The sequence below is a fragment of the Apium graveolens genome, chromosome 10 (genome assembly GCF_009905375.1).
Source record: "Apium graveolens cultivar Ventura chromosome 10, ASM990537v1, whole genome shotgun sequence".
Classification (NCBI taxonomy): domain Eukaryota; kingdom Viridiplantae; phylum Streptophyta; class Magnoliopsida; order Apiales; family Apiaceae; genus Apium; species Apium graveolens.
This window is the reverse complement of record NC_133656.1, coordinates 96,241,883-96,256,643: the sequence shown is the minus strand read 5'-3', so window position 1 is coordinate 96,256,643 and position 14,761 is coordinate 96,241,883. Positions and strand designations below refer to the sequence as shown.

The 14,761-nt window shown below is 32.6% G+C and overlaps 3 protein-coding genes across 3 annotated transcripts; 2 read left to right on the top strand and 1 right to left on the bottom strand.

The window, feature by feature from the left end:
• Window positions 1-1,425: 1,425 nt before the first annotated feature.
• On the bottom strand, window positions 1,426-8,205 carry LOC141693141 (putative box C/D snoRNA protein SPCC613.07). The gene is made up of 5 exons (XM_074498153.1): window positions 7,884-8,205; window positions 5,994-6,201; window positions 4,801-4,869; window positions 4,354-4,486; window positions 1,426-2,452 (listed from the first exon to the last, which is right to left on the bottom strand). Exons 1-5 carry the CDS (start codon window positions 8,128-8,130, stop codon window positions 1,835-1,837), a joined length of 1,275 nt encoding a protein of 424 aa, XP_074354254.1. The 5' UTR covers window positions 8,131-8,205; the 3' UTR covers window positions 1,426-1,834.
• Window positions 8,206-9,600: 1,395 nt separating this feature from the next.
• Window positions 9,601-10,568, top strand: LOC141689610 (uncharacterized). The gene is made up of 2 exons (XM_074493959.1): window positions 9,601-9,917; window positions 10,001-10,568. Exons 1-2 carry the CDS (start codon window positions 9,783-9,785, stop codon window positions 10,553-10,555), a joined length of 690 nt encoding a protein of 229 aa, XP_074350060.1. The 5' UTR covers window positions 9,601-9,782; the 3' UTR covers window positions 10,556-10,568.
• A 567-nt stretch (window positions 10,569-11,135) lies between these two features.
• LOC141690772 (uncharacterized) lies at window positions 11,136-12,066 on the top strand. Its single transcript, XM_074495541.1, has 2 exons — window positions 11,136-11,552; window positions 11,624-12,066. Exons 1-2 carry the CDS (start codon window positions 11,444-11,446, stop codon window positions 12,064-12,066), a joined length of 552 nt encoding a protein of 183 aa, XP_074351642.1. The 5' UTR covers window positions 11,136-11,443.
• Window positions 12,067-14,761: the final 2,695 nt, after the last annotated feature.

Here is a 14,761-nt window from a genome sequence, read left to right as displayed (position 1 = left end):
ATCATCATTTCTTGGAGAGATAATATTTGTTGAGCACTTTTTTAATTTTCGGATCAAATTGAGATGAATAGACAAAACTGCACCCACATATATTGCTAATAATATTGACATAATTATCTATATGATGAGAGTAATGGGGGGTAGAGATCTGAATGTGGATAAGGAGAAGTTGGAAGAAAAGAGTGCAATGAACTGAGGAACCAAGAAAAAAAAGAAAGAAAGCACATGTGAGTAATGTCCCCCTTGCCATGTGCATTTATAATTTATATTATATATATATATATATTTATTCAGCTTGCCATCCCCCTTAATTCAGCATCCCATGTTATTCATTTTTCATTACATTTATTTATGGGAAAGTGTAAACAGGGACATTCCTAGGGTTTGTGGCTACACTTTGTCCGTCCACTAAAACTTGTGCCTTTTTTCCCATTTCTTGGCTCAGGAGCTTCTCACCAAGTCCTGCCACCCTTCCTCATTATTGTGTGTTTTCATTATACAGGACATACTCGGGCCGTGTTATACGGAAGAAAATTTTATAAATTTTATATTTATAGTTTACTTTACGATATCTTTTCATAATCTCTTTGAACATGTAAAAATTATTTAATTTTAACTACGTAGCAGTACAAATTCATGGCCTAGTTTTGAACACAGCCCCACATATCTTTTGGTCCGCCGGTGATACTTGTACCTTGATATGGTGAAGCACTAAAGCTATAGAAATACAGACGAAATATTCTGTTGATAAAAAAAAATGAAATTTAAAATCAGTAATGGAAAGTAAAAAATGAGATGAAATGTAGCAACTGTTGAAACCAGGGAGGCAAAGCTTAAAGCTACAAGTATCAAGTATGCTACATGATTCTCAAAAATTACTAATTTTAAAGCCACATTTTTTGCAACTATCTCAGTTATTAACAAGAAGCCTTCATAGATGAGCCCTTGTCTTCAGAGAGTCTCTCTATATGCTCTTGAAGTCTTAATAATCAAAAGTGATTATTATTCTACATTTCGAGAGTGAAATCATGCAACTTACCGGTTACATGACCAAAATACATGCAAAAGGCGAGTCTACCACAAACTATCCGGTTTTACACATGTATGACGATTGTAGCATAAAACATGACTTGCAAGTAACTGAAGTCTGGACAGTTGCTTGAAATCAATGTGCTTGCCATGTAAACTTTAAACATTAAGCTGGTTATATAACCATACTTTCATGAAGAAGATATGTCTTATCTACCACTATTAATATACTAGGCCTATGGCACAGTTAATCCAAGAAAAATGTAATGCCAAAGACTTGTTTATTTTAAATTACGAAGGTTTCAGAAACGCAGATAAGAATCATATCTCGATTCAAAACAAGAGACACTGTCCTAGACATAAAATACACCTGATGCTGCATAAAGCAGGTGAATGTTAGTCTCAAGAGTAGATATTTGGATTCCATCTTCGACCGAATTGGTATACAAAACTACAAGACAAAACTGTAGCAGTTGCAAGATTTTTGATCACCTATAGCCTGTTCGGAAAAAAAACTGATGTTTTAGGACCAATAGAATAAGCTTACATGTCATCGCACACCTGTAAACATGATGAGCGTGCAATTGCTACATCCCGGTTACACCAGTAAAAAAACATATAACGATAAAAATCCCGTCTCTGTTGTTTTGTCCTCGATTCATAAATTTCGAGGCCTGTTGGAGCTTCATACTGACCAACAAGGAGAAGTAGGGAAAGTTTTGCAAACAGACAGAAGTCCACTCAACTTGGAAACTGTAAAAAAACACAAGGCTACACCTCTGCAGATGTAAGTATCAATTACCCCCTATCCAGATATTTCTCCTTCCTCCAATTCCTCAATTGGCAGCTGATCATTTTTTTCAGTCAGTAACACCCCATCAAGATCAAAAACTTCGTCAAGATTTGACTCTGAAATCAGATCCGAGTATGAATCTATCAACTCTTGCTCAAAATCAAAGTCCATCTTTTCCAATAGATCTGCTACTGTAGAATTGATGCTGAAGTCTAATTGCTCGTCCTCAGCCTTGACAGAGCAAATATTAATCTTTATCACTTTTTCACTTGCTGTTGCACATAAGCTGTCTTTCTTGTCTATTACTTGTTCTTCAGTTCCTGTAGGTTGATGGGAGAATTTGTCAACAAAATTTTTCTTTCCATAATTCATTAGATCGAGAACCTTGGGGTCATTTTCATCCTTGATTTCCTCCTCCTTGAAGGGCACCCCTTTTGGACTCTGTTCCCGATTTTCTATTGATTTCTTCGGATCAAGTTTATGACGAATTGCAGCTTTGATAACTGCAAAATCATAATGGTGCCAGGGAAGGAAAACATGAATAACAGGATACTCAATGATAACTAAATTGGCCAACTGCTGACGTATTGGTGCATCTATATCCAACTCGAGAAAAGGTGACTTTGAACCCTACATATAAAAAACAATGACTACATTATTAATAAAGTTGAGTACTCTCAAAACTGTGACAAGATATTATTATTTTCAAAGGAAATGAGAAATGCATGAGAAAACACGAACAAAACTATACATAACAGAGAACCAAAAGCATAAAAGTGGTTGGAAATTTTGAGTACAACACATGCCAACAACCATCTTGAAAAACAGAAAGCCTTTGGCAAAAGTCTGATCAAGCAATAACTTGTTCAGTCCAATAAAAATCCAAAACATGTCATTAAACATTGAGAAGGTTTAATTGTCAAATTGAGAAATGAATTAATCAAAAAATTACATCTCCCCTACCAAAGTATTTGCAATCTACTTGCTGTACTCTGGATATATTACAGGTTTCACACTCTAATATCAGAGGTGGCAAAACAGGTGGCTAAGGTCAGCTTGGGATTGGGTCAACTTTAGTTAGATCCATTTCGGTCATTTTAGTATGAGTCTCCATCACTTTGGGGCACGACTGGGTTGGGCCAAACCAGATTTGCACACTTTACAAATTCAGGTTTTATTATTTGAAGGGTTTATAAAATGCTTAAACCAGATTCTTTTTTTTTTGGGTGGGGGGGGGGGGGGTTAGATTGGGCGCTGGTTGTTATATATTGACCAATTTGTCAATCTTAGTCTAATACTAACAAAAGAAGCTTCGTGCTAGGTTGTCTGGTAGATATTTTTTTTTCCAAGTAAGAAATTTTATAAACAAGAGAAAAAGATGTTCAGGGAGTTATCAAAGCCGTTATCCTTTTTGCTGTTTGTATAAATAGATTTTGCGTAAAAAGATTAAGTCATTCAGAAACAAAACACTGGCCAGAAATAGCAAAAGCCAAATTTTAAAACTCCTTCCAGTTTCTTAAACCATGACCTGGACGGCTTGTGCCATCTTAAAAGCACATTTGGTCCCCTTGGACTGTTATCACTTTGAAGGCCAAATGTGATTTTGGGTGTGAGAGTAACATTTTTAATATATTTAACCCCCACGAATATATACTCGATTCGACAGTTCCTCTAATTACTATTAAAAAGGCCAGGTCCAAAATCTGTGGTACTTGAGTAATCTAAACAACCTTACAAAATGCATCGACTGAATAGATCTACCAATATTTATCATTAGTGCCATTCGTCTGAATACAATATGAGGCTATGAGATGGTCATGAGCTGCAACAGTTGAAACCAAATGTGTTATCTACTTCTAGAAATGATAGGAATAGCCCAACAGGCTAAGATTTACAGTTAACTTCAAAGCTCATTCCAATTTCTAACACTGACTCTGGATTTCAAATCATACAGTAAGCATATTTAGATCCAACAAACTTTTACTTTTAGACCTGAACCAACTAAAAAGACCACAACAATAGAATTTATAGGCAGAGCAGAAGATTTACCTAAAACAAAATCAAATGTAGGAGACACCGCCCCTTCTTGAATAAACCGGAGATGACTGATACACCCGTGTTATTTTGTTGACTTTTCTTACGAACATATAAAATTACATGAATTCATTTACATGTAATATTTTCATTTCCTTCTTTGACAAAACTGAGCCAAGCATTTCAAATTAAATTTTGAAAACAAACAAAAGTCAAAAACTGAAATAAGATTATCCAAAAATTATATTGAGGACTGAGATAAAAACCCCAAAAATTGAAACCCCGATTTAGATAAAAGCACACGGATTCCAGAGAAAGCATATGACACACAGAGTACCAAACTACTAATTGCAATCAAATACATCCAGAACCCAAATCAGAGAAAGGATATTAGCATTTCAGATTTAATTCATGATAACTGAAGTTTCCATTCAAATTAAATTTCAAGCAGGAACATTTAAAACAAAACATGAAAAAATGTAACTCTGAATAAATACCTTTGCAAATTTCCGGACAAAGAATTTGAGGGACTGCAGTGGTTCCTCGCAGAATCGTTTCAACCGGTGATTCCAAGGGCCAGGTTGAAGATGATTCATAATAACTGAAGAGAGGCTTGTATTCTCATCCACTCTTGAAAAACAACATTTGCATGAAATCAGAGTGGTAGATTTTAAGCACATGGAGATGTGTAATGAGATTTAATTTAGTGCCAGAAATTGGAAACATTACATATTTGAAAAGAAGAGATAAGTGAATCAATGATCTCTGATAGAAGTCTTTAAAAACTTAAATCATAATTCGAAGTTTAAACTATTTATATTGACAGACATCTATGCTCAAACAACACAATATATGCCCAGCACAAGTTCACGGACGGATTAGACACATAAAGGGCCCGAGACAAAACAAAGATATGTCAAGTACAGTTCTATATTGATGCCTACCCGTGGTCATGTAGTACAACATCTGTAGAATGAAACCTCCATTCAATTGTCCATGAGATAGCCTTCTTCCTGGTAATCAATTCAGAAATAAGATATTCTCATCAGAATTCAGAAACTATAATATCCTTCATCCTCATAGATTAGGTTCAAAAAAAGACAAATACGGAAGCACAGCCCGAGTTGTTATAGCACAAAATACATAAAGTAGGGATCTTAAACATAAACGAAACTCAAATGTGGAAGGGATATAAAATATTTTGTCTTATTATTATGCATATTATGTACACAAAATTCTGAAAAAGCTGGAAGTAGTCAGTAAATAAAAAAATTATATATTATTAAGCATCTTAAACAATCTCACATTGGTCAAATGAGTTATATTGTTAAAGTTCCATGTATCACTTAGGCCATAGAAATATAAGGCTCCCTTGATAAAAATGTACTTTGATTGTTTAATGATTATTCCTTATACAGATAGGGTCTTCCAGGAAATGACGAACTGAAGTCTTGAAATGCTATGAGTTTTTGTTTCACACCATAAAACAAGAGACATCACCTCATATACATAATTTGTACTTCAAGATAAAACACTTTCCTTTTAACTACTCAACGGTACCTAGTTGCCTTCAGTGAACACACAATACCTTTTAGTAAATCTACTTTTCAAGGAAATATTTCCCAGGTGAAGCTAGTGCCCTTTAACTCATAACATAACAAAAAAAAACAAGCCCTGCATACATATGCCCCTGGGCTATGTTCGCAAGGACTATAACTCCTGGATTATTATAATCTGCAATCATTTTATCAATGCATACATTATTTTATTTTTAATCGTAAAAGTTTAGATCACCATCTAGCCCTCCCTAGGTAGTCAACCTGTGAGAAAACGCAAGGATGAAACCTAGTAGAAAATTAGAACAAATATACCAATAGTCAAGGATCATTAAATTCCACACAAAAAAACATAACTTTAAGGTAGTACAGGATTTACACGTGCACTACAAACCAATCATGGACCTGAGTAAGTGTAGTTCCTGATTCCTAATGTAACTAATCTGTACAATGCAAGAATTCTGGTATAAACAATATTAACAGAAGGTTTACCACCTCCATAGACGGCCTCCATTATGCGGAATTGTAGATTGCATCTTCAATTTAATTCATTCAAATATAGATGCTAATTATAGAAGTACCTGCAGTCATAAAAAGATTGATTCATTTGCCTCTTCGACATTCCAGTTGGGTGAAAAATGATTTTAGTCCTCCGGCTTGCTGCAGCTTTTCTAAGAAATTTATGAGGATGAGGATGAGGAAGTCTATTTTCACCATCTCCGCAAAGCTTAGCTCTCTTTCTTTGAGCAGAGTCAGCGACTCTCTTCACATCCTCTAGCAAATTATAATCTAGAAAGGAGTAACAGATTTACAACACTAAAATCACTAGAACTTATTAACTGTATAACATTTACATTCGAGTATTAAATTTATGTATTTTACGAGCTACAAAAGATCAAATAGTACTCGAATATCCTTAACATATAGGATGACTTAAAAATTGAATGAGATATGAAGCATCCACTCATTCAAATAGATTTCATTAAACATATTTTTGTTCAAAATTTCAAAAAAAGGTTCCATCTTCTTTGAATTAAGTGTTGCACCAGTCCTTAACATATAGGATGACTTAAAAATTGAATGAGATATGAAGCATCCACTCATTCAAATAGATTTCATTAAACATATTTTTGTTCAAAATTTCAAAAAAAGGTTCCATCTTCTTTGAATTAAGTGTTGCACCAGTACCAACTGCCAATGTCCATTGATTAGTATATACTATCTTGTTTAAAAGAAAACCAGAAGCCACATCCAAGTCTTCAGTTAATTATCTCCAGTGATGCTAGCTCTAGCAGTAATATTGGAGACCAAATAATTCATGAAATCTATGAATTTGTGTAGAAACGAGAAATGTGAAGTATTAAGTTATAAGCTTTCCTGAATCCTGAAGGTCTTAAGAGGCAGGCTTATATCTTTAACCCTTCCCCCACCCCACAACCCGAAAGCCCGTTTTGGGTAAGGGTGGATTACTAGAATCCCACTTCTGGGGCATAATCTACCCTACACTGTCCAAAATAATTATGAGAATATTGGGAATACCATGTTAATTAACCATCTCTCTTACACATCAAGCTATTAACCAAAAGAACATAGGAACCATTTAGAGAAGTGATAAGTAGAGCTTAGCGTATGCGTGGTTCTGATAAACTTTGTACTACCAATCTCCATCAAAATAAGTAAATTTTATCTTTTATACTATCCAGGTAGTTATTTCATACTCATATAGATGAATAGTAGCTAAAGTTGCAGGCCTCTAACATCAGAATGACAGAATCTATGGAGTCAATCTATCATCATTAGAGGCCAAACCTTGAAACTTATAATAACACGATATATATTACATTGACATTAAACACTATTCCACAAAGATTTTCTAGAAAAAGAGAAAAAGGCAGCTGCCTCATTTATATGAGCTTTGCAACTGTGAGAACAACCTAGTTGAACGAACTGGATCATCCAGCATATGCTTTTTCAACGTTTTAAAAAAATCAATGCAAGTTAACTATGGTTTGTCACTAGACTGTCACTCGTTTTTTTGCCCTATTTTTAATTAGCAAATATATATGTAATTCCGAACAAGCGAAATAGTTTGAATCTTCACCCAATGCAATCAAAACTACTTCCTCATCAGAAAACAATAAACTTATCTCTTATGCATAGCTTGCTTAATTTTTTTAAGAAACAAGAACAATGGCCAGTATCAACTATCAACAATACTATTACCAAAAAGTTCAAAACTTTAATACAGACAGTAAAATACAATTAGCACAGCTCAAGTTCTTCACAATACCTCGAAAACCCACAAAACCCCCATTCTTGGAAATCACAATTTAAACCAATACACCCAAAAAGATTCAAACTTCACTCAAAACCCACAACCAAAACATCAAAATTAACAAACACCCAGCTCCAATTACCAAAAAGACTAATCAAAAAACAAAAGAAAACATAAAGAATGCAAGATTGAATACCAGAAATGAGAAGATTATCATCAAATTTAGACAAAGGAATGATCTGGGCCAGTGGTTTTTTGCCAGTACAGCCAGTAGATTGCTTATGAGCTTTAACACAAGGGAGGCTACAAGAACGTATGGAGCAACCTGGGCACTTGTACTTTGAAGCCTTTTCTTTACACCCTTCACATATTGTGTCTTTTCTTGCTTTGGGGTTTGAGCTTTCTGGTTCACATGATGTTTCTTTGTAAGTAGCTTCTGCCATTGTTGTTGTAATAAGGGTTTGTTTTTTCTGAACCAATATTTGTCTCTGTTTTAAACTTGTGTGTATATACTGTTTGTATGTGCTGCGTACGAGATATTAGGGTTAGAGTGGATTTTTGGATTTGGGCCTAAATTTAATTTTATTTTGTTTAAAGCAACTAACATCAATTAAGATATAGTATTAAATTTTATTTTAATATGTTTATTGCAATAATAATAATAATAATTATTATTAATATTTTCTTATTTCTTTTCGTTTTCTCCAACGCTCCTCCTCTTTTGTTCTTTTCGTTTAGGGTGCTCATTTTAGGGCCAAAGAAATGGAGATGGAGTTCCGACAAAGATTCAACTGAGCATTTAGGGGTCATTTGTTTTCTTCTTAACCCTTCTTAATCCTTCTTAATTTGCTTTTCTTAACGCTTAAGATTGTTTGGACATTTTTTTTAATATCTAAATGATTAAAAAATATCTTAATCGTTAAAATAAAAAAAAAGACGCTGAAGCGCTAAGACACAGGTGACATATATATATATATTGCTCTCTTTTATATGTACACCTAACATCTACGGCGCCAAGAACAAAAAAACCAGCAGGTACAATCCTTTCTTTCTTGTATTATATATTTACAACATGTAAGATCTTTTCTGAGTTAAATCATGTGTGCATCAACATGTCATAAGCTGCATGATTATACTATTTTCTTTATTTTTTATCATCTATTCTTTTTGCTATTCTTTTTGCTGCATGATCATATCCTGTTCTATCTATTTATCATATGTTATAATTCTTTATATATTAGCATGCACAAGAAACAAAGATGTCATTATATGTTGTGATGCTTAAAATTAACAATCATTCATTGTTGTTACAATCTCAAAACACCCCCCACTAGCTGCTGCACCAAGTCTCTCTGCTATTTTCCTGTTTGCAAAATAAATGCTTATGTTTGAATAATAAAAAAATGTATGTAGCTTTGATAGACATGATAAGACAATTAGTAACAAAATATCCCATTAGATTAGCACTTGAGAGGTGCGTAGGGTAACTACAATTTGTAGATAATATTGTCCAACACCAAGCCTTGCACCAAAATATTATTTTGTATGTACCTGGGTTATCGATTTTGTAACTGTTGCTAAGCTTTATGTTAAATAAATAATGTTGTGATGGTTATATAATAATTTCTTTATTGATACTCATTAGTAGATTTTGAATTCTGTATGGACATAAATTTAAAGTTTAGTCTTCAGAGAAGTTTCTTTTGTTTATCTTAGTACTCTGTAGGATATATTTGGATCGCACTGTCAAAGTGTGATTTTCTCATTTTCAGAGTACATACTACATGTCTGACTGTTACGAGGAACAATGGTTTAATCATTATTCCTCTGTCTATAATACTATTATCCCTATTTTTATTTAGGTATGGATGAAGTCGTTGATCCTTAAACTCAATCTACTGTTATTGAAACTCAAACTCAAAAAAAGAATAGAACATGCTGGAAAGATGAATTTCTAAACAAAACTTTTCTTGAAGCATGTATTTATGAAGTTACAATTAACGGTAGACAAGGTACTAGTTTGCAGCCATAGTCTTGGATCAAAGTGGGAGAAATACTCAAGAATAAACATAACTTTGAAGTTACCCCTAGACAAATGCGAAATCGATATGATTACCTGAAGTTCAGATATAGTGCTTGGTGCCTACTCAAATCAAAGACAGGGAATCATTATGATCCTACAACCAACAAATTCAACTTCACTGATGCAGAATGGACACAGCACTCTCAGGTTTTTATAATAATACTAGATCAACTAAAATTAACCATTTAATTTAAAACCATTTAATTTAGTTGATAATATTATGTGTGCAGGCTAATACATATGTGGGTACTTTAAGGAATGCACCATTGTTATATCCAGACTTGTGCAAGAATCTTTATGACGGGGCTGCTGCTACGGGTGTCAGTGGATGGGGACCAAGCTCTAAAAAGAATAGGACTATAGATTTATCTGATGACCTAGAGACTTTTGACACCGAAGAATTTTCTAATAAATCTCACACTGATTCACCTCGTAACTCTGAAGTTCCTGGATCACATGCCAATGTTCCAAACTTATTTGCCGAAGGGGAAAAACCAACGAAAAAAGCTAAAACTTCATCTAAAAGTTCTAAAAATTCACAGCTTGAAGATAAGATGATCAGTGCACTCGATATTATGGTTCAAAATAACAGCGGACCATCTCTTCAAGAGTGTAAAGAGAAGTTGAACAAACTTGGTTGGGGAACAACAAATAATTTACACCATATGGCTCTAGGAATATTTTGTGAAAGTGCAACTTATAGGAGACAGTGGATGCTGCTAGACGAAAATGAAATTGAAACCTGGGTGAAAATGGTTTCAAAGAAATTAGGATTTAATGTTTAGTGTTCTTTTTGTTGGTCAGACCTCTATTAGTAAAGATAGTTCATGGTTTTTTGATTTTGAATTTGGCTTATTTGATTTTATTGGATTTTGGCATTACTGATTTTAAATAAATTTGCTTTATTTTATTTGCTTGTGTTATATATTGATCATGAAAGTATTTTCTTTGTATAGGATATTAATGGAGATCGAGAATCAACTTTTATGCCTCATGATTATATATTGTTATTTGAAAAGATTTCATACAAGAAATATACCAAGAATGAGAGACAACACTTCAGCTTTGGGCGGACATGCTTACACACAAGAACTGTTACATGGTTCTAACACACAATGTAAAGATATGATGCGGCTTTCTCAAATTGCATACATACAACTTTGTAACCATTTTAAGCAACAACGTTGGGTTCAAGATAGTCGGCATGCAACAGTAGAGGAAAAAATTGCTATATTCTTGCATGTTATCAGTCATAATGATCGATTTATAAAGGTAAAAAATCGATTTCAACATTCTACGCAGACTTTGCATAAGTATTTTCACGAGGTATTAAATGGAATGATGGAATTTGCCAAAGAAGTCATTACACCCGCCACACTTGACTAAAATAATAATGTTTCAAAAAGACAGAGAGAACTTCTAAAAATATTTCCGGTTAGTGCTTATATAATTTTGTATAAAATTTTAATTATAAAATGTGGCATATCTAATTCAATAATGTGTGTGTGTATATATGTGTGTGTGTATATATATGTATTATATTATAGGGGGCAATAGGCGCATTGGATGGCACACTTATCCATGCAGTTGTTCCAGTTGGTCAGCAAGCTTGTTATAGAGGAAGAGGAAGAGGGGAATGCTATCAAAACATTTTAGGAATTTGTGATTTTAATATGATATTTATATTTGTTTGGGCTGGATGGGAAGGAGTAGCACACGATTCCAGAATACTAAAGGAAGTTGTATCGGACGTGGATTCTGGCTTTCCTGTTCCACCTCCAAGTATGTGTAGAGTTTGCATTATTATTCTTCTTTAATAACTGTGCACATATATTAATGTATATGTTTTGCAGATAAATATTATCTCTGTGATGCTGCATATGCAAACACTCGTGGGTTTTTAACTCCATACTGTAATACAACATATTGGTTAGGTGATTTTCGTAGAAGACGTGCTTTAAGTAAGGAGGAAAAATTTAATCATGCTCATGCTCAGTTGAGAAATGTTATAGAACGTACATATGGTGTGCTGAAAGCAAGATTTCCAATATTGAAGCAGATGGCTCCTTACACTTTCTCGACACAAAGAGATATTGTCATTGCATGTTTTGCCGTCCACAACTTTATTAGGATGGGGAAATTAGAAGACGAATTGTTTGACCAATGCGACATGAATGCTGACGAAGATGAAAATGAAAAACAATTCAATGAACCAGAAAATGAACCACTCTCGAGTTTACAGGGAACACACTACATGAATAATTTGAGGGATCAGATTGCTTTAAAATTTCAGTAGATTTTTAATATGTAGTCTTTTAAACATTACTCCAACGTACTGATGGGGTTTTTTTAATTAGTTTTTCTTAAATAATGTATTTTATTTCTAAAGCATTCTTGTATTAATGGAAATTTCATTCAAATAGAATATTTAAAGTACTTTGAGATATAATTATATACTTTTTAGTGTAAAAAAATAAATATAGCATTAAGATATTTCAGTAAATTCTTATCAAACAGTATTATTTATTCAGAATTCAGATTATACATCATTCAGAAATTTTAATGATTCAGAAACTTATGATTCAGATTTGCCAAATGACCCCTTAATTTCCTTGCTTTTATTAAACGAAGAAGTAACATTGACTCATTAAAACTCGTTACTTAGTTTTTTAGAGTTCGATTATTAAGTAATATTGGCTCATTAAAACTCGTTAATTAGTTTTTTAGAGGTCGATAATTAAGTAATATTGGTTCACTAAAACTCGTTAATTTTCTAATATAGTTCATTAGATATATATATACAATAGTAAAAGTTCGTTATTTCAAAATAAATATTTTTAAATTCTATTAATATCATGATATTAATTTTTTTTTGTAGTTCGCTAAATATTTATTTATAAATATTTGTTAAAACTCGTTAATTCTGAAATAATGGTTCGTAAAATTAAATAATATCATAATTTTGCTTGGTTAAATATTAATTTTAACTACACAACGGTTTAACAGTAATAATAGACCATTTACTTATATTCTTTTTACAATGAGTTTTAAAAAGTTAGTCACCAAAATGTTTTGTGAGTCGTTGTCTATCCGAGAAACTATTGTCTGATAACTTATTACACAATGTTTAGCACATATTATCAAAATTTGAAATCATAATATTTGATCGTTGAATATGTATATAAATCTTTGTTAATTCCAAAATAATGGTTCTTAAAATTAAACAATATTGTAGTTTTGCTTCATTTTTAAACACAACAGTTTAAAAGTAACAATAAAAACCATTGTAATCATGTTCTTTGTACAACAGTTTAGGACAAATAAGTTGCTGGAATGTTGTATGGCTACCCCTAGTACAACAATTATATACGCATAAATCGTTGTCTATCGGGAAAATCGTTGTTTGACGTGTTATTATACAATGATAGTGGATAAATTATCAATTTTTGACCTTTTTTTGCAGAAATCAATTTTTTGACATTGACCAATATTTACTCCAACATATAAATTACGAATGGTACCTATTCAATGAAAAAGTATAATGTAGAAATATTCTACTCTAATTATATATTTTAGCGGATAAGTTAGACATGTTTTATGATATTGTGAATATATGACATGGTTAGTGAACTGTGATGTGAAATCGTGACATACTGTATAAGCAATATTAATACACCATGTAAGTATTGTCAAATTGTGAAAATATTGTGTATCTATTTACGCGATATATTTAAATCTTGATTAGTATATGCACATGTTATTCATCAATACCATATAAGTTCAAAGCACATTGTACCAATTAACCATCAATTGATTCGATTAATTATATACAGTTCGATTTGATAAATAATATTTGGTAATCATTACAATTAGTAATATCAAAAAGGGATAATATTTAGACCCACCTATGTCATTTTTTCACCTTTACTAATTTTAACATTTTTTTGTAAGAAAATTAAATTTAATTGTTTTAAAATCAATTTTATAGATTAATGTCATTTTAACTAGGTCAGCTTATTAATCTTGTTTCAATTATATAATATAATTCAACTAAAAATAATATTCCTTTTAATTTTTTCTTCTAAATAATATTTTTAATTAAATATTATATTTAAAATATTTTATTTAACATTTTAACTAAATTTTTTCCCTAATTCCGCTTCCCTCCCCGGTATTCCCCCCAAAACCCGACTTATTTCAAAATTCACCCAATCTCCCCCTAAAACCCTCAATTAGGTCGACCATCCCCCAATTACCCAATTATTCCGGCCTTTCTCTCGTATCAATTACCAACTCTCCCTCCCTCTCTCTCTCTCTCGTTTTGGTCTCTCATTTTTTAGTATCTCATTTTAGTCTTGTTTTGTGCTTTGTGTTCTATGTTCTTTAAATTTTTTGATGAATGTGTTTATAATATGTATGCAACTGGTTGTGGGTTTCGTTATTTTGATGGGTTTGGTTAATGGGTTTTGTATGCATGCACTACGAGGATTTGAATCTGTTTGTGGGTTTGTGAGTTTTGAATATGTTTGATGAATGTGTTTATAATATGAATGTGTTTTCTGATTTTTAGTATGCATGTGTGCCTCAATTTTCTATTTATGGGTTTTATATGCATGCTCTATTTGTGGGTTTCATTTGTGGGTTTTTATATGCATACTCTATTTGTGGGTTTCATTTGTGGGTTTCATGTGTACCTCAATTAGTATACTATGTTAATGTAAACAGATTATGCTCTGTTATTTGTGGGTTTCATGCTCTATTGACCTGATTTTTAATATATGCTCTGTTACTACAGATTATGACCCCATTGAAGAATATCAAGAGGATAAAATCTGCTCCTAATGCACGAGAAGCCAAGTTACTTATCAAGGCGCTAAAAAAGAATCAGTCGACGGAGACACATCCGAGCACAAATAATTCTTCCCCTGTATCCGTTAAAAGAAAGCTATTTCAAGCAACTTGCAAAAGCAATTGACAAAGAAAAAGAAGCG